General features: G+C 36.0%; 1 protein-coding gene across 2 annotated transcripts; it reads right to left on the bottom strand.

Moving 5' to 3' along the window:
* Positions 1-2162: 2162 nt before the first annotated feature.
* LOC117141953 (eIF-2-alpha kinase activator GCN1) lies at positions 2163-24888 on the bottom strand. 2 transcript variants are annotated; one of them, XM_033305709.1, is made up of 4 exons: positions 24808-24888; positions 24652-24754; positions 13933-14897; positions 2163-9072 (listed from the first exon to the last, which is right to left on the bottom strand). In XM_033305709.1, the coding sequence occupies exons 1-4, from the start codon at positions 24820-24822 to the stop codon at positions 2260-2262; spliced, it is 7896 nt and encodes a 2631-aa protein (XP_033161600.1). In that variant the 5' UTR covers positions 24823-24888; the 3' UTR covers positions 2163-2259. The 2 variants fall into 2 exon arrangements, with proteins under 2 accessions (XP_033161600.1, XP_033161601.1); XM_033305710.1 differs by lacking the exon at positions 13933-14897 and having other exon boundaries at positions 8913-9072.
* Between the last annotated feature and the right edge of the window lie 197 nt (positions 24889-25085).

Below are 25085 nucleotides of genomic sequence, written 5' to 3'. Positions count from 1 at the left end.
GTCTGAGAGTAAAATTTGGTGCTTTAGTACTCATACAAGCCTGCACTTATAAAGGCCCTGACATCAGAAACGAGACCAGGCCAGAAATACTAGATACCCAAAAGGCATGACTATTAATTGATATAACGGTCTGCCTGGGACGGTAATAGCAAAGACACTAGAATAACAAGATGCGTAACGGCCATACATTAGTTTGGTCAAAGACACTAGAATAACAAGATGCGTAACGGCCATACATTGGTTTGGCACTATGCAGCCACTTTTTTGGTGACGGCCAAAATTGCTCTTTGTCCGCTCGCTTACGCTGAGAGCGTAAGAAATCTAAAAATTTGCTTGCTTGTGTGAGTAAAAACAATAGACGAGAACGTGTATATGTTTGCGTACTTGTGCTAGAAGACGGGCCAAAATCAATTCTGATCGAAGAAACGAATTCACATACATATTTGGAGTTTTGGCCAATTTCGTAGCAATATGATAAAATAAAATAATAATTAAAAATTCCTACTATTACTACTAGACTATTATAATTTTAAAGTTCTTTAAATTCGTTTGTTAAAATCGAGGCTCGAATTAGCTACCTTTTATATATTTGTATTTATGTTAATAATTAATTATGTGTAATATATATACAAATAACATTCATTATTTACATAAAACCATTATGAGAAAGCACTACTTTTATTCGTGCACTTAATGCTCAACAATAAATTTTGTATACACATTTGTCTTTATTATTTTTAGAAATATTTCAAAAACTTTAATGTGTATTTTACAAATATTAAAAAAAAGATCAGATGGTGCCTTTAGTTTTGCGAAGTATAAAAATTTAAGTAATAAAAATGTATAAAATAAATAAAAATATGAAAACAGTTTGTTGCGGACACAAGCACTTAACAATCATTGCCTTATTAATTTTTCACACGTCGCACGGTAAATACTCTAATGACAAATATTCTAATATAAAGACATTTGTGAAATTTATTTTGGTATATTATGTACATAGATTCGGTTTTTTCTAAGCTATATTTGAATAATAATAACGTTAAGGCAATGCAAAACAAGAATTTTTCACATGGTGCCAATTGAACAAAAATAATATACCACTAGAGCCACGCCGAAAAAATCGTGTGCCAAAATATCGTATGGTAATATAAAGATATGATCAGTGAAATCAGCCAGTGAGTGTCGAACGGACACACAAGGATTCAATGCAAGTAAAGAGCGATTGTCGGAGCAAGGTCAGTGGTCGGCGCAGGTGGTCCCATGAAGAGCGTTAGTTTAATCTAGAGGAAGATACAGCCTGCCCCATAGCATCCTAAGCTCCTTCAAGGGCATGTCGTGGTTAAAAGGGACAGTGAAGTCAGTGGTCGGCACAGGGGGTCCCAGGAGGAGCGTTGGCTTAACCGCACGGGGTCCATTGTTAAGAACAACGCAGGAAAGACAAAGAAGGAGCAACATGGCGCGGTAGATGGCGATCGCCGAATGAATCCATTGTCGAAGTATCGGCCAATAAAGCTTTTTTAAAATGAAACTCTGTCCTTGGTTGGCCAATGACACAAATCCTTAATTTGGTCGGACGAACACACAAACTCTCTGAGCTAGCCGCTGCAACTCGTAGCGAGCAGAAACGAAAAAAAACAGTTCGTTACAGTTCACTCCTCATTTGCACCACCTTTGAGGTCAATTATATCACCATGTCATGTCAGATGAACAACCACTCACCTTTTGGAGCTAACTTCCTTCGTAAGTTAGGGCTTCAAAATTAATCTTCAAACTGATGTCATCTACACTGACTTTAGTAAAGCATATGACTCTGTCAATAATTTTCTTCTAGTAAGGAAACTTGATTTATTAGGTTTCCCTGTTAATCTTTTAAATTGGATTTCCTCGTTCTTGTATTTTCCGAGTCACATCCGGCGTTCCACAACGGAGCTACCTTGGTCCGCTTCTTTTTACCTTATTTATTAACGACCTTCCTTTGGTAATAAAACATTAGCGTGTAATTATGTACATATGTACTCGGAATTCATGCTTTTTTTTACGGCATTGAAACCCATCACCCCACCCAAAGATTTATTTAGTATATCTATTCGTTTTCAACCAACTACAAGTCTACTTACCCAATATTAAATACAATTTATAATATAAGATGTTGAATTTAATTACTTTTTAAATTTCACTTTATTTACAAAAAAATTTTAAATACATAAATTTTTTAAGAGTTCATGATATTTTTGGAACGATTTTAAGGTAAATTGGTTATGCTTGCAGAGTGTCATCCAATTCTTCTTCTTTTATAATAGATTGTGAAGATGTGCGTTTTAAAACTTTTAAAACTACTTCATTTAAAGAGTCTCTAGCCCCAGAATCTAACAGACCTGAAATTTTTAAAAAGGTCGTATCGTCAGATCTTAATCTCAAAATGGAAATTAATGCTAGTTCTGAATTTGATTTCACATAACCATTTTTTTCTTTAGTTCCATTTACCAGCATAGGCACCAAATATTTCAAAACATCAATATTACTTTGATTTGCTGACAAATTTTTAGAAAGGTAGGTACAACTTTGTGCAACAAGCTGCTTGACATCGTTGCTAGAATGATTCATTGCTCTAGATAACGCAACCACAATTTTAATAGGGGGTTCATTTTTATTGACAAGGTAATAGTCCAAAAGGTAAGTGACAGCTCTTACAGCATTGGAGGCAATTGACACTTTTTCTGATAAAATATTGATCAATATATAAGATGTAATCTTTTCAGGCAAATTTAACACAAGTACTTCGGTGGGGCACTCTTTTAGTGCTACAAACAATACTATTGTGTGTCCATGTTTCACTATTAGATCATCTGTATTATTCGTCAGTATAATATTATTAAACAAATCATATATATGTTCAGAATCAATGTACTTTAATATCGCTCCCAAGCATCCTCCTACTGCGCTTCGAGTAGCGTCTTCTTGATGTCCGATCATACTCAATAAGGTAACATAAATTTGTTTTTTAATTGGTTCAGTCATTTTGTCTCCAGATCGACTCACAATACTTCGAAGTGCATGGAGCATTGTCTCCCTAACAGAAGAATCATCCGAGTTCTTAATTCCATTATGAATTTCATTAAATAATGGCTCTGCTCTAGAATGAATTGCCACTAACTCAGACAATGCTTTTCCAGCTTTCATTCTAACGTTTCGATTTTGATCATGTAATGCTTTAAGAAAAGTGGTCTGAAGCTGTGGTAAAAACTGTTTTAACATAACACCAACTTTATGAAGTAAAATTGACAAGGTTTCCAATACTGCAGCCTTAACTGCTGCGTTGAAACGGTCTCCTAGTATTCGAATCAATGGACCTGTTATGTGTACTACTGAAGGCTGTAATGATTTTGCATTAGTTAGAAAAATAACTTCACCGAGTCCTTGTGCCGCGTTTTCTTTTTCCTCTGGTAATCCATTTAAAATAGCTTCCCGAAACACCGGTAATAGTGGAGTAATTCCTTTTGGAAGACAAAATCCAGGAAGCTCTGTTCCTTTAAGTTCGCTTGCTGCAAACCTAACGGCCTGGCGAACATCAGATACGTGACATATTTGTTGCGCAGCATTCATGCCTTTAATTACAGCGTTAAGAGCCTCCCAGGATTTCTGTAGTATATCTTTATCACTTTCTACTAACAACTTAAGTAAACATCTTAAAAGTTGAGGAATGTATTCATAGTAATTGCCGGGTGAATGAATACAAAAAGCAGATAGTAAGCTTGCCGCAGACTTTCGAGTGCAAAGGTCAGAAGAATTCGCTGAAATAAGCAATGTATCCATTATTGTCCTAATTCCAGTTTCATCTGTTACTGACAATATAACCGTTTGGCAGTACTCGTTCTCCTGTGGTTCATTAGGATATCCGTAGGCGTCTGATAAAGCCTCCAATAATGCTGATAATATTTTAGGCAAATATTTGATTAAAGCTTCTCCAGCGACAGAGACTAGTATAGATAAGGCTTTTGTATTCACTGGTGGGGATGTTAGTTGCGGCACAAGATATGGCAAAACAACTCTTGATTTAATAGACATTACCTGTCTAAGACCGTCTAAAGTATTCTCAGCGACGAAGGGGTCGGGGTCTGAAAGACCTTGCAGCATAAATGGCAGAATTTCATCCAACGCTCGAGATCCCACTGTGCTATGCAAGGACTCAAATGTTTTTGCTGCTGCTTCTCGAACTTCAGGTAAGGGATCGCACAAAGCCTTTCGGACTGTAGGGACCAGACTCTCAATAAACGTAAGTACCATTTCTTTTGATGTAGAACCCATTATTTCAGACAAACCAATGCATACTCCCTGACGTTGATCAGGATGATCAGAGTTTAGACCATTTTCAAGAATAGGAATTATTTCTGGCAAAACTCGTTCCCCAAGTTTTCTTACCAAATCTCCCAAAGTTCGCGCTGCCACTTGTCTTTTATCATAACTTGTGCTTGCCAAACATCCAAGTAGTAAGCCGAACAGTGTTGGTAGAATCTCACGCAGAGTACGCGGAGTATTTGTCACAACAACTTTCCATACATGCAGTGCAGCCTGTCGCACCATCAATGAAACGTCACTACGTCCCATGTAAAGCCCTGACAATACTCTATTTCTACGTTCATCGCCCAAAAAGTGAATAATAGCTGTATGTGAATGTTCCGTACCAAAATTATCATCTTCGCTTGCTGTTTCCGTAGTCATTTTTCCAGATACTCCAGATATTCGATACAACAGGTCTCCAAGTAATTGAACAGAACTATATCGAATCCGCCAATTATCATCGAACAGCCCCTTTTCAAGCTCAGGAAGTAAAAGTGCCACAGCAGTTTCTGCGTATAAATTAACAATACGTTGACCTGCCTTTAAAGCAGTATCACGAACAAATTCGCTTTCGTCTGCCAAAGCCTTTAAAATCGGATTGATAATTTGTCCGATATATGGTGTAAATTCTTCTTGGAATGCTCCAGGCATATATATAAACATCATTATATATCCATCTTTAACATGTGCAGCGATGTCTACGCGTTCTGCAGTCGAAATTATTTCCGGCATAAGTTTATGCATCTTTTCAACGCCAAGTCCTCCAACTACTTCAGAGAGTCCTTGTGCTGCTCCACTGCGATCCACACTGCTAGACTCGGAAGTTAGAGTTTCCATAAGCCAGGGTAATAAATTTTCAAATGAACTTTCACCCATACCTTTAACCATGGCACCAAGCGCACGAGCCGACACAGCTCGCACTTCAGGGACTGGATCTAGTAATGATGATTTTAGGCCAGGAATAATACTTGGTAAGTAGGGCGCAAGATCTTTTTGATCTGTTAAGGAATACATATTTCCTATTATTTGTGCAGCCATTTTTCTAGTCTCTGTGGATCGGTCCATAAAGGCACGTTGCACCACTGGCATAATTAAAGCTAATGAGGGAGCATCAATAAAGTGAATAAACTTAGTTTTTAGCAAGCTTTGCAAACAAGTGGATGTATTGTTGGATGGATCTTCCAATGCATCCAAAAGCACGGGGACAATAGCTTGAATTTCAGGATTTTTTATAACAGATCCAATTACCTTAAGAGCTTCTCCACCCGATTCTTGTACTTTAGTGTGAGAATCTCCCAGGACTTGAATTAGTTTTGGAACTATACTTGGAAGGCAAGATGAAAGTTGCTTTGGTGCACAGAATGCCATTGCACCTAACAGTTCAACTGATGCTGTTTTTGTTCTCCATGAATCTTCGTCAAGAGCTTCCAAAAGTGACGGAAGTACTAGCTTAACACCATGTGCGGAAAGTTTTCTCATAACTACTTTAGCAGTATCATCGGCTGCCTGTCTTACGTACTGCGATGGATCACCAAAACATTGTAACAAATGTGGCAAGACATGAACTATATAAGGTTCAAATAAACGGCCAAGTGTACTACACAAAACTTCAAAAGCAAACAAAGCGCCTTCTCTGGACCTATAATTTTTTTTATCTTGAATAAAAGCGGTCAGCTTTGACATTATGTCTAGTTGCTTTAGTGATAAAATCCCAAGACCTTTAACTATCCCGGCAATACCATACGCAGCTCCACGTCTTTCACCATATTTTTCGGACTTTGCCAATGAGTGTAATAGTTTTTTTATCATTGAAGAGGCCTCATCCTTTACGGATGGCATAAGATGAGGTAAGCAATTCGACACCGCTTCCTGAACTTGTTGTGATGGAGTAGACAGTGCTGTTATTAACCTTTTAACAATTGGGTCAATTCGTTTGTCATCTTTTTCCAAATGACGTGCTAGAGAACCCATCAATATCACTACAGCTTGACGTATGTTGTCGTAACTTTGGGATTTTGGCGCCTTATCGAGAAAATCTTCAAATACTGGTAGCAAATTTACAATTGCTTTATTTCCGTGTAAATCAACAATCTTTAATGCAGTAGCTAACATTTCCTTATGTACAACATCTTCTCGGTCACCGAGTCCTTGTGATACCATAAAATTCATAATATCGTTTATATCTTCAATAGATAATAGGAAAGCGATAGTGGAGAATGCAATAGCAACACCTCTTCGTGGTTCCCACTGATCGATTGCAGGCTCAATTTCACGGTCAAATTGATCCAATACCGGCGGTAATAGGGCCAGCTTTGCTTTGTAAATAGAAAATAACTTCTTTATAACGCATTTTATTACAACTTCATCGCCAGCTAATAGCGGAATTAGGGATTCTGAAGCGGATTTTTGAATGCAGGTCTCGGAGTGTGTGATATCATCAATAATATCGACATATCCGGGTAAAGGAAATTTTGCAGTGTTCCACAAAAATAAAGCCAGTTCTCGGTTTTCTTCATCTGGATCATGTTTTGCAACCCAAAGTCGTTTTATAATTACCTTTTCAAGACTGTTATCAACTTTTATATGATTTACAATTCCATTAACCATTATTTTTAGAGATTGCAATGCCACTTTTCTTACAGCGTCAGAACAATGTTGCAATGCTTGCAGAAATATGCTTATAATATGGTTATCCGGACTAGAAGAACAATTATCACCATTAGAACACTTCGCAACTTGTAAGATGGCATCTGAAGTCTGTGCCCAGAGTTTATTGTTGTTCCTTAAAAGATCTAACAACATTTTAAACATACCAAATCGAGGCATAAACTGTGGCTTACAACAATCACCTGCCCTTGTATGGAGTGCTATTATCTGTATTCCTTTAGAAATAAGATCAAAATCCGAATCGGTATTTAACAATAATAACGCCCGCTTTAAGAACTCGAAGGCATATGAAAATGATGGCGAGTCAAGAAAGTTTGATTTAACGTGATTGTCAAGATCAATTATTATATCATTAATAGCTTGATTTATATTTAAAGCTTCAAATTCCTTCTTTAAAATACAGGACGGGCTTTGAAGTTTGATTGTCGCTAATGCGATTGCACGTCCAAGTTTTGGCTGGAAAGTAAAGCACATATTACGCAAAAATATGTAAAGGTCAGTAAGAACCTCGGCACATAGGGGACTTTTAGAAGCATTCAATATGCCGTCTAATAAAGAATAAAAATGTTGGGCAATTTGTTCTCCATTCCCAGAACATGATGCTTTTAGCAAGCTTATTTTCGAAATTAATTTTTCATAAAGCAGTGTAATTCTTAATTTTATTTGGAGTTCTTTTTCCATTTGATTTTTAATTTGTTCTTCTTGCTTCTGAGTATACCTTATAGTTTTTAATTTTCCTTCTTTTTCCCTTTTATCGTCAATTTCACGCCGAAGTTGAATTTCTTCTAATTGTTCCTTGTAGCTGTAAACTTTATTTTCTCTTTTAAGACGAACTGTTTCATATTGCGAATCTATATGAGGTATTACACTTTTATCAAATAACTCTCCATCCGGCGTCAAAAATATTAAATATTCTTCATTAGAAGCATTATAGTTAGAGAAGTTACTAAGATAGTTCTTTAAATTATTGACAACTGTTGGAACAATAAGACTCGGACAAATTCGAATCAATGCTGATATTGTATTCTCGTATTGCGCACTAGCTATATAGTTGTCAATGTATTTATTAACAATTTCATTTGTTTTAGCTAGTATAACGTTTTTTGCATCCAATTTTAAATGCTTTTGTATGGCTGTTTCCCATAGGTATGGCTCATTCGATACAATTGCAGGGTGATGTGATATAAGAAGTAGATCTATAGCAACATCCACAGAATCTTCGTAAGTAATTTGTTTTATGCTTGTTAAAGTGAGAAGTGCGTCTACATACACTTGATTCGAAGTCCCAAACTGATCCATTGAATGCTCCCCGTCCGTTTCAATATTAACTAAATTCATACGTTTACCAAACTCGCATAAGGCTAACTTAACAAAGTCGATTCCGCTTGATGCGTTTATTATTTGTTTGACCTGCTTAGCAGTATATACTCGAACTTTAACTGAATTACAACATAAGTTATAAACTAAAGTTCGAGCTAAAGGTTCTAGTTTGCCTTTAATTTTATCAGGATATGAATTTATCAATATTCTAGCCATTAATGATATATTGCATAACGTGGTAATCGGAGCTGTTGTAGTAAACTTGTCATTATAAAAAAATAGTTTTTTCATATCGAACACTGTGGTCCAAAAAAAGTTATAGTTTTCAGATGGTTTTTCCAAAATAAGCAATATACACGCAATGCAAGCAGCTTCAGACAAATTGCATGACTGTGATGAGTTTTGCAAAGCTTTAGTATAAAATGAAATAAGATCCGGTATAATAGAAACATGGTTATCAACCTCCGTATTTTGAATTGACAGTAAAAGCCACTCGAGATAACTTTGCCGAATAATTTGATTTGTGTTTTTCAGCCGCATTCCAGATGTAAAAATATTGATAATAACATTTGGCAACTTGTGTATAAATTTTTCAGTCCACAACCCAAACATCTCCAAAGTGCAGCAAATAACTTTTTCTTGCGTTTCACACTCCAGTGCTTTCGAAAATAAGGTAACAGCTTCATTTAAAATGTTGGGCATATGATCTTGATCTATGTTGTTGAAGCTTAAATTGCCGGCTCCCTGAAATTTAAATTGCAATATAACATTATAACATTGGAAGAGCGATAAAATGGCAACGATGCTTATAAGTAACAATATTTACGAACGATAAATTTTTCTGGCATATCGTTGAAAATTATGTAACAGGCAGAAGGAAGCGTTTCCGACTAGATAAAGTATATATATTCTTGATCAGGATCAATAGCAAAGTCGATTTAGCCATGTCCGTGTTTCCGTATGAACGTCGAGATGTCAGGAACTATAAAAGCGCTTCGTCTTTTTCTCTAGAATCTATTGCTGAATCTCAATCTAATATTTTATTAGCCTTGCAAACTTTTTGCCATGCCTACTCTAACGCCGTAAAACTGACCTAAGCTTCACGACTACATTTTGAAAAATTGTTGGATCTTTTTTCATAATTTTATTAGTCTTGCAAATTTCTATCGACTTGCCAAAAAACTTTTTGCCACGCTCACTCTAACGGTCGAAAGCCCCCAAACCAGTCACGTCCACACTTCTAAACAATTTTTAAGTTTTTTTCCATTTCATTCCCTAATATTTATCGATATCCCAGAAAAATAATGACATTTTACGTTCGCATTCCCACTAGCTGCGTAACGGGTATCTAATAGGGGGAAATAACTGGACTGTAGCATTCTTTTTGTTAATTAAGTAAAAAGACGAACTTCCTAACAGCGCGTTCTAGCTCACTATTAAAATCAACGATGACCCAAAAATAACCAATACGTCGACCTCGTTCATCACTCTATTCCAAACAATAACAAACAAACAAATACTAATCGGCCTCACGCATGGTGTCAACTGCAACGCTCGTTTCTGCTGAAACACTAATAAAGCCAAAAACGAAGCAAAAAGAATTGGATCGCTACATCCAAATAAAAAAAACAGCCCACAAAATGATTCGACGGAAAACAAAACATAGATCGACCGTAACAATCAAAATCACCGAACGGACCCCTAAGAGATCACCAGTAGATTGGGAATACTGGAAGATGACGATAAGGATAATTGCCACAAATATGTCCATACTGCATACTGTGCACTGTGAGGAGTCTTTAAACTCCCCACAAATCCGGGTGCAGGAGAGCTGCCTAGCAACATGGAAGATGGTTGGAATGCGAGAAATGTAGAGGGCAGCAAGGTCAAACGGGAAATAGTGGCCCTTGGACCCCATCAAAGCGGAGAGACCGTGAACTAATAGCACCGCCCTGGAACTTATACTCGGACTCACCTCCCATAACCTTCTCATCGACGCACCATCAACGCAATATTAAAAACATTATGCATACTCTGCAGCATATGATTGAATTAATGTCGTTCATTCGGACCTTATGCAAACGGCGTTCATGGCATTAAATATATATAACCAAATTCCTTAATTAAAATCATATTGATAATCATAAAAAATTGGAGAACTTGTCTCGTACAGCATCTACTACCGCGACCATAGCTGCTGTCAGGCAAGAAGAGTCTCGAAAGGAATCCGATCAGACAGAATGGTTGGCTTTACCCAAACAGGTGTGGTGGCGGGTGAAGAATACTACCTCAGCGTTCCCGGCTTGTCGTAAAAGACGACTAAGGGGTGAAAGGAGGAGCTCTCATGGCCTACACTAAGGAAGGGAGTGCGACCTGGCCTCACATCCTGCTCATCGAAGTCATACATTGACTGGCAGTCCCGGTGATCGTGCAAGACTGAAGAGCACACGGAGGTTTTTGTTTTAGTACATAGGTACTATTCCACTATGGATTATGAATCGCGCATGCCACCTACAGACGGTAGGTGGTATCTTTAGATTTTAATTTTCCTACCGTAAGCCGAATAATAAAAAAAACACCTCATTAGAAATCGCATAATGAACAACTCACAACTCACCACATATTGTGGAATTCTTCAACACCATAGGAGACCACTTCATTGCTGCAGATTACAGCGAGATCACCCATCAGAACTACATTTTCTGGAATTCTTCAAAATCCCTGGTCTCTTTATTGCTGCAGGTGACTACAAACGCCAAACACACCGACTAGGGTTCACGCATCGTCACACCTGAAGGAAAACGGCTATATAACGCCATCATAAATGCCAAGCTTAACTACGTAGCATCAGTTAGACCATCATACTGGCCACCGACCCGAACAAAGTTCGCAATCATCAAAAATATCCCTTGAAACATTGTAAAAGCCGAATCTCTATCGAATCTTTCATCAGACCACTCGTCAGTAGTGCTGAATCTGAACGTCCTCCAAAGAGCTGATACTATGATGCACAGTAACAGATTAATATAAAAAAAAAAATAAAACAGCCAAATATAGAAAATATTAAAGTTCGCATCTGAATCCAAGGCTAAGGTCTGATGCCGATATAGAATCTGCAGCAAACACACCAAGCACAAAGTTCCACTCGCCGCTCTAAGATGACAAATCTAGACACCCAGCTTCATAGATCGCCAATCGCAAGGCAAAGATTAAAAAGTGCATCACAAAACTCTCCAATGCCCCTAAACAATAAGACAAAAAACGCCCAACGTCGCTATATAGATCAACTATTAACATCCAGCAGTAAAAAGTCACTATGAAAAGCTCATCCAACTTATCCACACCAGCACAAATTATCACCATTAAGAAATAACTCAGGTGGATGGGGCCGAGGCGATAAAGACGGAGATATCACATTTGCAACGCAACTTAAACATGTTTGTTCTAGCGACGGTAACAGCCAACGACCAGCAGCACATTTCGAAGATAAATTATAAAAAATCAACTAAACTCAAAATAATCCACAGAATGTGACCTAAAAACTCCCAAGATGATAATTGAGCTACCATACTTTGCTGTATGCATTATTTTCCTGGTCTTTAACTATCACAAAACTGGGGTACTTTACAGAGAGATGCAAAAAGTCGATCATAGTAATAGACCATTCAGATTCTTCATCGTACAGACATTATCCATTAGCCTGTCTTGTCTTACCAGACTATTTGAAAAATACCTGATGACTTCGCAGCGATTTTAGGTCGATACAAATGTATTATTATTATTATTAGTATTAATCGAAGAAAAATTTAAGCATGTAACATTCACACTTAACCGGCAAGACTACCCCTCGATCACCATTACCAACAGCGTACTCCCAAAAGCAAATTAAGTTACTTATCTTGGGTGCACCTCGAGCGAAGACACATCTTAAGCTAAAGACTATTTTTCTGGAAAATCGACAAAAAATATGGGGAAAAATGGCAATTAAAAATGGAAGTGTGGCAATTTTGTCCCGTCTACCCTGAACCCAGAAGACTCTTGGGCTTCCACCCCTGGATTTGGGACCGAAGGACATTCAGATCCATCACGAAGACAGTCGTCTGGAGGACTATTGTAAACCCATGAATAAGGACCAAATAATCAAATACTGTATAATTTCCTCCTCTTCTCCTATGGGAACGGGTCGTATTTTCTTACGCAACCCCACCTGAACCAAATATAGGTTCCTGGCCATCCCTTAGCCATCCGACACTGACAGATCGTCACAAGTGCAACAAAGGAACGTGGTGATACTGAGAACGGGATCAAAAATCCAACAACCTGCTCGCCAGATCCCAGTGTGGGTGACGAGGTGGTATGTACTGCGACGGTCTGGTTGAAGACCAGGTATCGGGAACAAGGCGTGGGTGGGCGTGGCAAAAAGTTTTTTGGCAGACCGATAGAAAATTACAAGACTAATAAAATTATACAAAAAAAAATCGAAAAATGGTTCGAAAATGTGGACGTGGTACTTTTGGGCGGTTTTTGGGCGTTCGAGTGGGCGTGGCAAAAGTTTTTAGCATCGATAAAAATTTTCAAGACTACAAAACTTATGAAAAAATTTCTTTAAATGTTTTGAAAATGTGGGCGTAGAAGTTTTGGGCGATTTTAAACAATTTTTTTTCCAAATCAATAAAAGTTTACAAGACTGATAAAAATATGAAATATTATCAAAACATTTTTCAAAAGTGAATCAACAAACTTGCGCAGCCTCTATGTCTCTGGAATACATAATCTCAACTGTCTATCTTCTATAGTTCCTGAGATCTCGACGGAATGACGGACGGATCAACTCGGCTATTGATCCTTATCAAGAATATATATACTTTATATGGTCGGAAACGCTACCTTCTGCCTGTTACATACTTTTCAACGAATCTAGTCTACTAATCTTTTACTCTACGTGTAACGGGTATAAAAAGTGAAATTGTTGTTTATGCAAAGCTAAGTGCCTAAGCTCGATTGCCAAGCTTATAATCCAAATCAGGAAATGTAACCTAATTTCACAATATGAAATATATATTCCGTTATGCAACGTGGCTAGTTGATTTCCATTTTTTTTTTAGGAAAATTCAGCGGTAATTCAGCTGCGTTTCACGAACATGATTTCATTTATTGTTCTTTTTGATTAAGCTGTGTTCGTAATACAGACAAGTTATCAGTGGCCAGAGAGACAACTAATAATAATAAGTGGGCAATTAATTAATTAATTAAATTAAATTAATTAATTAAAAAAAATTATTTTAATGGATAGGCAAACGAAATTATTTGTTTTTAAGGATGGGCAAACGTAAAAAACGTGGACAAAAAAAACTGGGCAAACAATGGCCAAACGATTCCAGCTTTCCAATTTCAAAAATTCGATTTTTCCGACCCCAGCTTCTTTGAGCTGAAAACTTAAGTGATGCAGCTCACGTTTGCCTTAGTAGTGTGTGGATCCCTCGGTTTGCCAAAAAAAAAACGTATCTAATCTGTCCCTCGAAATGCCACTAAGGCTACTGTAGTGCCTTTCTTTCATTTTATATTTTGTAGATAAAATTTTATAGTTGTACATTTTAAAATTACCTGTAGAATATTTATTCTATATTCGATTACATTAATTTTGCCGTCGGATCCATTTAGAACAGAGAAAATACGTTCTAATAATTCCTTTATGATAATCCAATTAGAGCATTTTGTTGACAGAAGCTTTAAAGATTCAAGTGACTCTTGTCGTGCGATGTCACCTTTACTATATAAATTTTGAATGAGAACTATTCCAACCTTTTGAGCATAACGACTGCAATCGAAGTTCAACATATTAAAAATTAATCCAATACTCTGAAGTGTATTTTCAGGGCTTCGCAATATGGACCGTTGTAAAGATGGATATATGTAAGAATCAAATTCAGTGTCGGTGAGGGATTCCAATAATGGACTGCAAGCTGTAATAAAGGACTTGTCAGGTTTGTGTTTGCATGAAATCATACTTTTTACGAAGTATTCTGAAAGCTTTTCTGTATATTGGTTTAATTTTACAGCATTGCAGTTTTTATATTTAAATTGAAACATGGCCATACAAAAAATTGTAACATTACTAGTTGATTCCATTTGGAATAATGTGTCCATTGTTTCATTAAAAATATCAGAATTATTCCATAGATCGTACAATATTTTTGTTCTTGCGTCTGTAACTCTTTGGTTTGGTGATATTACTGTTATTTGATATAACAGAGTCTGATACTCAATCAATTTTTTTTTCTCGGTTTTAAAGATATTTGATTCACGTTGCGCTTGTTTTTGTATGATAGATATCCATCCCAATGCTATAACGGCCAATTTACACGATTTTTGAGGTGACACACTAGCGAATTCTTTATATATAAAAGCTTTAAAGACGTTTAACATATGTTCAATTGTTAAATCGTGATGAATAGTTACAAGGTCTACTATAAGATCTCTAACAATTCGTTGCGATGTAGGATCCTTATATTTCGTTATCGTAGTTCCAATCACTTTACATATGCCACGAATAATTGTTGAATTTATACCTAAAATAGAAAAATAATAGTTATTACCAAGCCAGCCAATTAAATTATTTCGCAGAACAATGAACAATAAAGTACTTAATTGACTATCATACTGCATGCCATTTGCGCTAAGCCATTCTTGAAAACAAACCTTAAAGCCTGACGTAAGAAGTTTTGCCTGCTCTTTTTGAAGCTCTTCTCAACTTTAGCATCCAAGAGCAATTATATTCTTAAATGGCGGTTTGTGGGCGTAGCAAAATATGTGTGCTTAATCTCAACATTCTAGCCTTTATAGTACCTGAGATCTCGAGGTTCATCAAGACACCTAGGGTCAGATCGGCTCGGCTATTGATCCCGATCAAAAATATATATACTTTATATGGTCGGAAACGCTCCCTTCTGCCTGTTACATACTTTTCAACGAAAAAAGTAGTAAACTCTTTTAAACTCTCTACGAGAAACAGGTATAGTTAAATTTCAATTAAATGTAAAACATTTATTAAGTTTTTTAGAGCGATTTTTCTGTATTTTAAAAGGGGAATTTACAGGTTATTATCTAGAGGAAAACGCAAGGAAATCATGATTTTTTTTTTCGATATTCCCCAGGAATTTCTGAGGATATTCCTTGACAACATCGAATACATCCTCACGAACGTATGTTGTTGTAGGAAAAAATCCTTTGCGTTTTGTACGCAGAATATGGGGTATCTTCATCAAATTTTACGCTGTCACCTTAATTTAATTTTTCTTGTTTTTTGTTCTTAACTTTGCAACAAATTAATTTGAACTTATCGCAGTTTTGACAAATGAGTTACCAGAATTTCCCAAAATTGAGGGATACATTTTTAAATTAAAAGTGCTCTTACATTCCGCCGTCTTCTGAATTCCCAGAATATCTAAATCATTGCCCGTCTAAAAAAAACTGTCTGAAAGGGATCAACTGGAATTTGAAGGTGATTCTAATATACCAGCCACAATGTGGTCCCCAGAAGAAAACTCAAACATTCTTGCTCGACTTATCGTTTTCGCAAGTTAATTATAACAGTCTGGCCCAAGTGCAAGCGCAATGCGAGCAACCACTTGAAGGACAACAAACCATAACTACATAGTAAGCGCTCTCACGCTGGCCCAAAGCGCTGACCGCATACCATGAGTGCCTATAACATTCCCCCCCTCTAGCGACGTCGCTCACCGACAATTCGAATATATATATGTGTGATACGCGCCGCTGCGATTTAGGCTAAGAACCCTTTATACTTTAGATCCTAAGAAAACTTACAAAAGATACTTCGATTGGAGCGGGACCTTGCCTGCTCCAATCTCTACCTAAATAAAAATATATTAAAATATGAATACAAGTGTTGTGTTTTAAATCCATCAAATCTATTGGAACTGTGTTCTACATTGCGACCGTGACGTTCGGACTTCAGAGGAGCATAAAAAGGAGAATTAATTAAAACTGAGAAAAGAAGACGGACGAGTATAAAACAAAACAAATAATAAAAAACCCGAGGAAAATTCTAAGAGAGCAGAGTTATAGAACTGCCAGATGGCAAAAAGGCGCGGTGGTGTGATGAAAGGAATACAAAGAAAATAGCACTTAAAGTGGCTAAAATATTCACAAGAAAATCCACCAAATTGGTCAACCGCCTGTAAATTACAAGCAGAGTTGGACAATTTAAAAAATTATATAATCGCAATTAAGGCCACATCTTCTAAACCTGACTCAGAAAATATAATACAAATTATTAAAGAAGAAATAATTAACAAACCTCTACCTAGAATATAAATTCCAAAGAGACGTCTGCCCAAAGGACGGCCAAGGACCGTTGTACAGCAGATACACATGCAACCACAAAAAAAAACCAGTGCGATGACCGGCACCAGTACCGCCTGAGCCCATAGGCCCAGGACAATAGCAGCAGAAGAGGGGCAAGCCGATCCTTGCGTCTTCGAGAGAGTGTCAGCGTGCCAACACCGGCGACGCCCAGCTGACACTGGAATATAGTGGTGACAATACCGCTCACTACGGCAACGATTGGAAAGAAAGAAAAATAAAATTTTTTCTTACCTTAATGTAAAATTAAACATGCATTATAATATTGAGCGGTATCTTTACTGCACAATACGCTCGTGGACCCGTAAAGTTCACAAAAAGTTTGGTAGGAACATGTAAATCGAAAACTAAATCAAAGAGCAGAAATCGGTGGTTCGGAAAACCAAGAATAAAAACAATAAAATAAAATTAATAATCCCAATTTCAATGATAAGATAATTAAAATATATAATAGAAACAATTGAATATTGTAACATATTAAACAAATGCACCCAAAATTTGATTAATAGACTCTAAGGCAATGGATCCCACTGCTAATGTAATTAATAAAGTGGAAGTGGAAACCACTAATTTATATCTAATTACCGTTTTGGTGCTGGGAATTTTTATACTGTTAATTATAAATGCATTCATAAAGGCATACAAATTACACAAAAATTACGGCAGTCGGGCTGATCATTTAGAAACAATTTAAAAAAAAGGGAAATTAAAAAAAGGAAAAAATAAAGGCACCATAAACTATGGAAAATAGTAAAAAATAAAATTTTCCTAAAACAAAATATGCCAATTTATATATGAATGATTAAGAGATAATAAATGGTAAATGTTTAACATAAATCATGGACAAAATACTAAAATAAAACAAAACAATAAAAATAGAACAATGGAATATAATGTTAAAGAATAGTCCGTCAGCACCGCTGATTTGTGTCATATTAAGCGATAGAAATGGGACTGGTAGACTTTAATAACAGATCTTAAAGACACGAAATCGACATTTGAAAGGTCATACAAATGTTTCACACAAAATACAGGTACAGAAAGGCACAATACCATAAATGCCTATGCCTGTATATTGGTATAATGCTTTAACAAAGCACGCCAATTATTACATAATAAAAAACAGCAACTAACTAGATAGATCAAGAAGATTCTAAACAGACTTTACGAAAATCTAACTGTAAAACCCAGATATAATTTAAACATACATATCTGCACCTGCAATCCAAGTAGATGAACTCGAAAAGGAATTAAAAGAGGATTTCAAAGGAAAAGATATACACGATCTAACAATACCAGCGGTAATAGAGTTGGCAGAAATAGAGGAGGAATCTTCTGAAACAGACTCTAACAATAGTACCACTGAAGAGAAAGCAGCAACAGACAGCGTGGCAACGTCTACATATTTCGTCCACAATGCCTTAATTCGACGGCCAGAATATGAACCTTATTCGATTCCCCAGGGAATTCTCAATAGCGGATTTTACAAAAGAAGATCAGGAACCACTAGCAGTAGAGATAATCAAAAAAAGATAACTAGTCCTTTATCTCACAAGGTTGAACATGAAAAGACAAGACCATTATTGGTAAAATAAATATATTAAAGGCATCAGTTAAGGCCGAATCGCCGGATGTCATTAAAGCTAAAAATTACTAATCTACTTCAGCATGGTAAAACAGCAGCGTAATATAAATCAGAGATAGAAAATCTCCGTAAATCACTTGAAGCTGCGTATATAGACGATGATCTAGAGGCCAGCAATGCGTATAGATACGCTACAAAAGAATAGATTTCAATGAAAAAGAATTATAAATTGTGCTTTTCCGAAATAGCCGGCAAATCGAAGAGCGTACTATACTATAATAATAAAGGTCACTATCGAGTTTCTAATAATCGAGGAAATTAACAAATTAAAGGTAATTGCAGGGGTAATTATAAGAACTATAATAATAGTTATAGAGGACGAGGTATTTATCGCGGCGGATATAGAGGACGCGTCGGTAACCAAGATAACAATAGAGGAACAGGTTCCTATAGAAGAAACCAAAACGGATACAACCTTGGGAACAGACCAACAATAAAAATGTATATCAATCTCAATTTAAGCATTTTTGTTAAATTTAAAAATATGTATACCAATTCAACGGCAACTTTTTTTAATATATACAGGTGCAGATATTTCACTGCTAAAGTGCAGAAATAATCAATTAAATACTCTAAATTTGCGGAAAATTACAAACATAATAACAGGCATAGGTCATAGGACAATACAGTCCCTAGGTACGAACAAATTAGATGTGTGTTGCAAATGCAGCAATACCATACGAATTTCATATAGTACCCGACAATTTTCCTATACCAGCTGACGGTATAATTGGCTTGGACTTCATAAAAAATACAATGGTATTTTGGAATTCCAAGGCCAAGAAAATTGGTTCACAGTAGGGCCCAATAGTTTCAGGAATATTAACATTCCTATAATATATTCAGCTGAAAATAAATTAGTTCTGCCTGCAAGATCTGAAGTCATAAGAACGATTGATGTTTATTCAAAAGACATTTACGTCTTAATTCCAAATCAAAAATCCAAATCTAATAATTTTGATAAAGAAAAATTAATATTAATTAATATTGAACGATAATACCATTGTGTAGATAAAAAGCTAGAATCCCAGAAAGTCAAAAGCCAGAAATAGAAAGGCAAGTTGACAAACTGATAAAAGACGGTATTGTAGAACCATCTATATCAGAATATAATAGCCCACTTCTCTTGGTACCCAAGAAATCACTGCCTAATTCCGCGAAGAAGCGATGGAGACTAGTAGTTGACTACCGGCAAATAAACAAGAAAATGCTAGCAGATAAATTCCCTCTCCCTAGAATAGAAGATATTCTTGATCAATTATGACGAGCAAAAACGCGATTAGCATTTGGTTTAAAAATAGCACAAAATTCCTTCCAAAGAATGAATATGGATGGAATATGGATTATTTAGTAGTAATCGGTAGTTTTGAAAATCATATACAAAAGAACTTAACAGATGTATTCAAATTATGCAGACAGCATAACCTAAAACTACATCCAGAAAAATGTACTATAAAGAGGTAATAAAGAGGTTACATATTTAGGTCACAAGTGTACTGATAGAGGTATACATCCTGAGGATTCTAAATACGATGTAATCAAAAACTATACCAAACCAGCAAATGCAGACGAAGCTAGACGATTCGTTGCATTTTTTATTTATTAGAGAAGATTCATTTGAAATTTTTCAGAAAAATCATGCCACTTAACGAGGCTTTGTAAAAAGAACATATCATTTGAATGGATGGCCGAATGCGAAGAGGCATTCGAGTGTCTGAAAAGGGAATGAAACCTAGACCTACACCCAGATTTTAGAAAAGAATTTGGCATAACCACAGATGCTAGTAAACATGCATGTGGAGCGGTACTATCGGAAGACCATAACGGTCAACAGCTTCCTGTGGCATAAGCTTCAAGAACCTTTACAAAGAGTGAAAGTAATAAGTCGACAACAGAGCAAGAACTAGCAGCAATCCATTGGGCAATAAATAATTTCAGACCATATATGGTAGGCATTCTCTAGTTCAAAGTGACCACAGACATTTGGCCAAATTAATAAAAAATCCAAGTTCCAAACTCACGCTGCGACGCCCTTGGCCCAACGTATTTAGAGTCAAAAAAAACGACGAAGTACGAAAGGTAGTGAAAAATATGATTCGTTCTTTCAAACATGGAAAGAAAATCATTAGAAGATATAAAATTGGTGATTTCTACACTAATAGAAATCTCGATTTATATAGTTTTTTCAAAGGATTGAAAAGCAGGTTGGTATATACAAAATCAACCAAATTAAAATGGCACCTTGGGAAAATATTTTTGAAAATATTAATAGATCCTTTCAAAAATATGGACAATACAAAATTAAACGTATTGAGAGTAGTGCTACTCAACCCGGTGAAGAGAAAAGAAAAAGAAATAGAAAAATAAGCAATAATATCTACACTACATGATGATCCAATACAAGGAGGACATACTGGCATTGCAAAAACCTTGGCCAAGGTGCAAAGATATTATTATTGGAAAAATACGCCTAAGTACATAAAAGTGTAAATAGAAAAAACAGGCCATCATGTCAAAAATAAAAAATAATTAAACATAACAAAACACTGACGATAACAGAAACACCAGAAAAAGCGTTTGATAGGGGAGTAGTAGGAACAATTGGCCCACTATCAAAATCGGAAAATGGTAATGAATATGCAGTCACTCTCATATGTGACCTGACTCTCATATGTGACCCAGGAAGACGTTCATTACGGACATGGGAACAGAATATAAGAATTCAGAATTCTGATCTGCGCAAATACCTAAAAATAAAAAATATAACATCACCATCAACATAATGAATATATACGATCCAAAACTGATTGGGACATTTGGCTTAATACTTTGAATACTGCTTCAACACTTCTCCTTCTATGGCACATAATTATTGTCCATACGAATTAGTATTTGGTAGAACTAACAATTTAGCAAAACATTTCCTTACAACCTATGACAAAGAACCATTTTATAATATTGATGACTATGCTAAAGAAAGTAAATTCAGATTAGACGTAACATATAAAAGAGCAAGGAAAATGATAATAAAAAAAAATAAAAACAGAAAATATAGAAATAGCAGTAGGAGATAAAGTTTTATTAATAATTGAAGTAAGTCATAAAATAAATGCCAAATATATGAGACCCTATAAGATAGAATGTATAGAGGGCAGAAATAATATTATTATATCAGGTTATGGTGACGGATGTGTACCGTCCGTTATGTCAAGTCAGCGAATCAAGTCTTTCCCGAATCACCTTTGCCGACCAAAGATTCAACTGTCCCGTCTGACCACACCAGGTCCTCGTATTTTTCTCTGTCTCGGCTGCGTCACTTGCAGTAACCGTCCTCGTACCGCGGTTCCAGGTGCACACTGACTGGTTGTTCGCGGCCGGATCTCGGATCTCTTGTTGACCTTTCTCACTTGCGTGTTGTAACTCAATGCCCCGAGTGGCGTTTCAGAATGCGCGTCTCGCGTCCATACTCTCCTCGACTATCCTCGACTATGCTTTGACTGACTGGTCTGACCGAGCCCGCGTCCTGACTACGTGACTAGCGCATGCACTCTCCTCTAATATCCTCACGGACGTATGGCTCCTCGCGTGCTCTGACTGATATTTATGGGCCGCGGGGATCCCGTTATATATCTTTTTGAGGACGGACCGCTGGGTACATGCTCTATTAGATCACGGTCTCTCCGTTTTGACGGGGTCCAAGGTCCACTATTTCCTGTTTGTCCTTTCTGCCCTTCACTCTTCTCGCATACCAGCCTATTTCGCTGTTGCTATGCAGCTCTCCTGCACCCGGATTTGTGGGGAGTTTAAAGACAACTCACAGTGCACAGTATGCAGTATGGACATATTTGTGGCAATTATCCTTATCGTCATCTTCCAGTATTCCCAATCTACTGGTGATCTCTTAGGTCTCCGTTCGGTGACTTTGATTGTTACGGTCGATCTACATATGTTTTGTGTCTCGTCGAATCATTTTGTTTGCTCAGTTTTCTTTTTATTCGGATGTAGATGACGTTTTTTTTGAAATAGATGAGTTGTACAAAAGAAAGCAATTGGTACAACTATTTTAAAATTTAATTTTACATCGCATTTAGCGCCAATTCCCCAGTTTCTTGAAATATATTGTATATTTCTGGAGTCTAGAAGATAGTCTTGTGTTTAATATCCCCCAATGGAATTCACGGAAACCCATGAAGAAATTATTAAAAGAAAGGAATCAGTGACAGAAATAAACTACAATAAATTATAATTCTGTAGAAATACTTAAGACTAACTTTAAACGACAAGCCCTTCAGAATTACTGTTAGTGAAGGGCCCTTGCTTCATACCACCTATAACAAAAAAAAACCTAGTGGATGGGCAAATCATAGCAGTAAGTACCAAAATCTTAGTCTTTAATAGAAATCTCGTGAACTTTTAGTAAGTTTTTAGAAATTTTATAAAAAATCGGATTAGTCAAAAAACTATATTGAGAACCCAAAATTTTTAAACTTCTTTTCCGTAAATTATGAATTAAAATTCTTATTCTCTTGGGTGCTCTTATTCTCTATGACGAATTCTAGGAAAAAACAAATATTATCACAAATGTGGGAATTATCTGTATAAACAGAGCTTAATCGTCAAGCTCAAATATTCGAAACAAAAGTTAAAGAACATTTCGAACAGATAAATGGCTTGAAGGTCCAGGTGTTGTCACAAATAATTTCTATAGTAGAGGAAATAAAATAGTACGAAATTGTAAAATCTTAGCTTTGTCGGTAAACAGGATAATTATGTCGCTTGAGGAAAGGTGGACAACCAAAATTGGACACGCAACATAATAAACAAAATAAATAATGAAAGAACGGTGTATGAAGTCGGCACAAGATACAGAAAATTGACTTCACCTGCGAGGAGAATATTAACCAGAATTTGCGAAATCTTCAAAACACCACAAGAATTGATAGCAATCAAAATCAAAAACAAATACAAGGAAATTGCATTTACAATTCTTAGGACTCGTAACACTTAAACCACTCTGCTCCCATTCGCATAAATTAGAACTAAATTATAATTAGCAGAACATCATCATCTCAACGAACCCTAAGGATCCCTTTAGGATGCCATACGCAGATCTTAGATAGTTCTTCCTTACTTTTAACTAACCAAAACCAATGGCCAAACCCTGTCCAATTCCTCCCCATAAATACATCTAAAAGCATGTTCGCAATAAGAAAAATTAAACAAACGAAAACAATGCAGGGGACGATTGGAAGAAGCTTGATATATAGAAGTTATGTGATCCAACTTGGTGTTCGCTTTGAAAGTTCTATACATTTATAAGGATACCTAAAAGTATGCGGCTACGGAACAAATAGTTTAGCATACTTGTCGGAATCGCTTCCTTCCGACTGTTACATACTTTTCAATATATCTAGTATACCTTTTACTCTTAAATGTAAAACATTTATTAAGTCATTTAGAGAGGTTTTTCTGTATTTTAAATGGGGGAATTTAAAAATATTATCCAGAGGAATTCTAGAGGAAAGCGCAAGGAAATCATGATTTTTTTTTCGATACTCCCCAGGAATTTCTGAGGATATTCCTTGACACTTTGAACACATCCTCACAAACGTATGTTATAGGAAAAATCCTTGACGCTTTGTATGGAGAATTCCCCTGGATTCCTTGAAGATTCCTGTTACTCCCTATGGATTCCTTTTTGTGACTGCATACCAATGTATGGTCGTTAGTTTGCTTAAGATTTAAATAATTAGTATGAATATATGATATAAAATATATTATCTAATTCATTGCTGCTCGACTAAAATTTACAAAAAAACATCTACTATTTTCGATATGATTATAAGACGACATTATTGTTGATTTTAAACATAACTTTAACTTTTCGGTTTTAAACTAATGCAATGTTTGGATATGACCATATAGTGAGCATTATAGCCAAACTCTTGAAACCTACGGGCCAAACATGTCATGGCTGAGACTGTATGGCAGCCTCTGGCATAGACAATCTAGTTTTTATCGACTCCAAAATGCGCCATTAAAGTAGTCCGCACATTTGCTTAGTTAAATTTTTTTTTCGGTTCTAAGAATAAGAAAAGGGGTATAATTTTTTTTGTTTTTTGTTCTTAATTTGGCAACATATTAATTTAAACTTATCGCACAGTGTTTTCACTAATTATACAAAAGCACTGAATTGTAAAAATGAATGTACATTAAATGATATACGATTATGATAAAATTTAATTCATCTGATTATTGAACAGAAAGAATTAGGCGATTAACTAATCCCTTACCAGAATTTCTTAGAACTGATGATACATTTTGAAATAAATGTTGTCGTTCTTCGACAGGCACGTTTAGAACTCTGCCTGGTAAATCTCGCAAAGCTGCAGATAGCTAGGAAAATGAAATGGTAATCAATTGTTACTCGAATAATAATAAATAAGAACCTGTTCGTCCACCATATTTTAGAAACGTGTACTCCAATGAATTAGATATACTTCATATATATGTTAACGGGGTAACAACAAAAGGAGGATCAAAAATTAGGAAATATACATATATGTTAAATATGGAATATTGATAATAGAACAGTACTGCTTGCATACTTTTCGGAATTATACCCAAAACGCACACTCACATCTGAGAAGATGACAGGAAAAAATAATTGAAATTTAAAGTCACTTAATGGTCATATTTTTCGCTATTTCAGCATTATTCTAATCCT

Source organism: Drosophila mauritiana, chromosome 3L, assembly GCF_004382145.1.
Source record: "Drosophila mauritiana strain mau12 chromosome 3L, ASM438214v1, whole genome shotgun sequence".
NCBI lineage: Eukaryota > Metazoa > Arthropoda > Insecta > Diptera > Drosophilidae > Drosophila > Drosophila mauritiana.
Note: the sequence above shows the minus strand (reverse complement) of the source record. Positions and strands in the feature narration are given on the sequence as shown.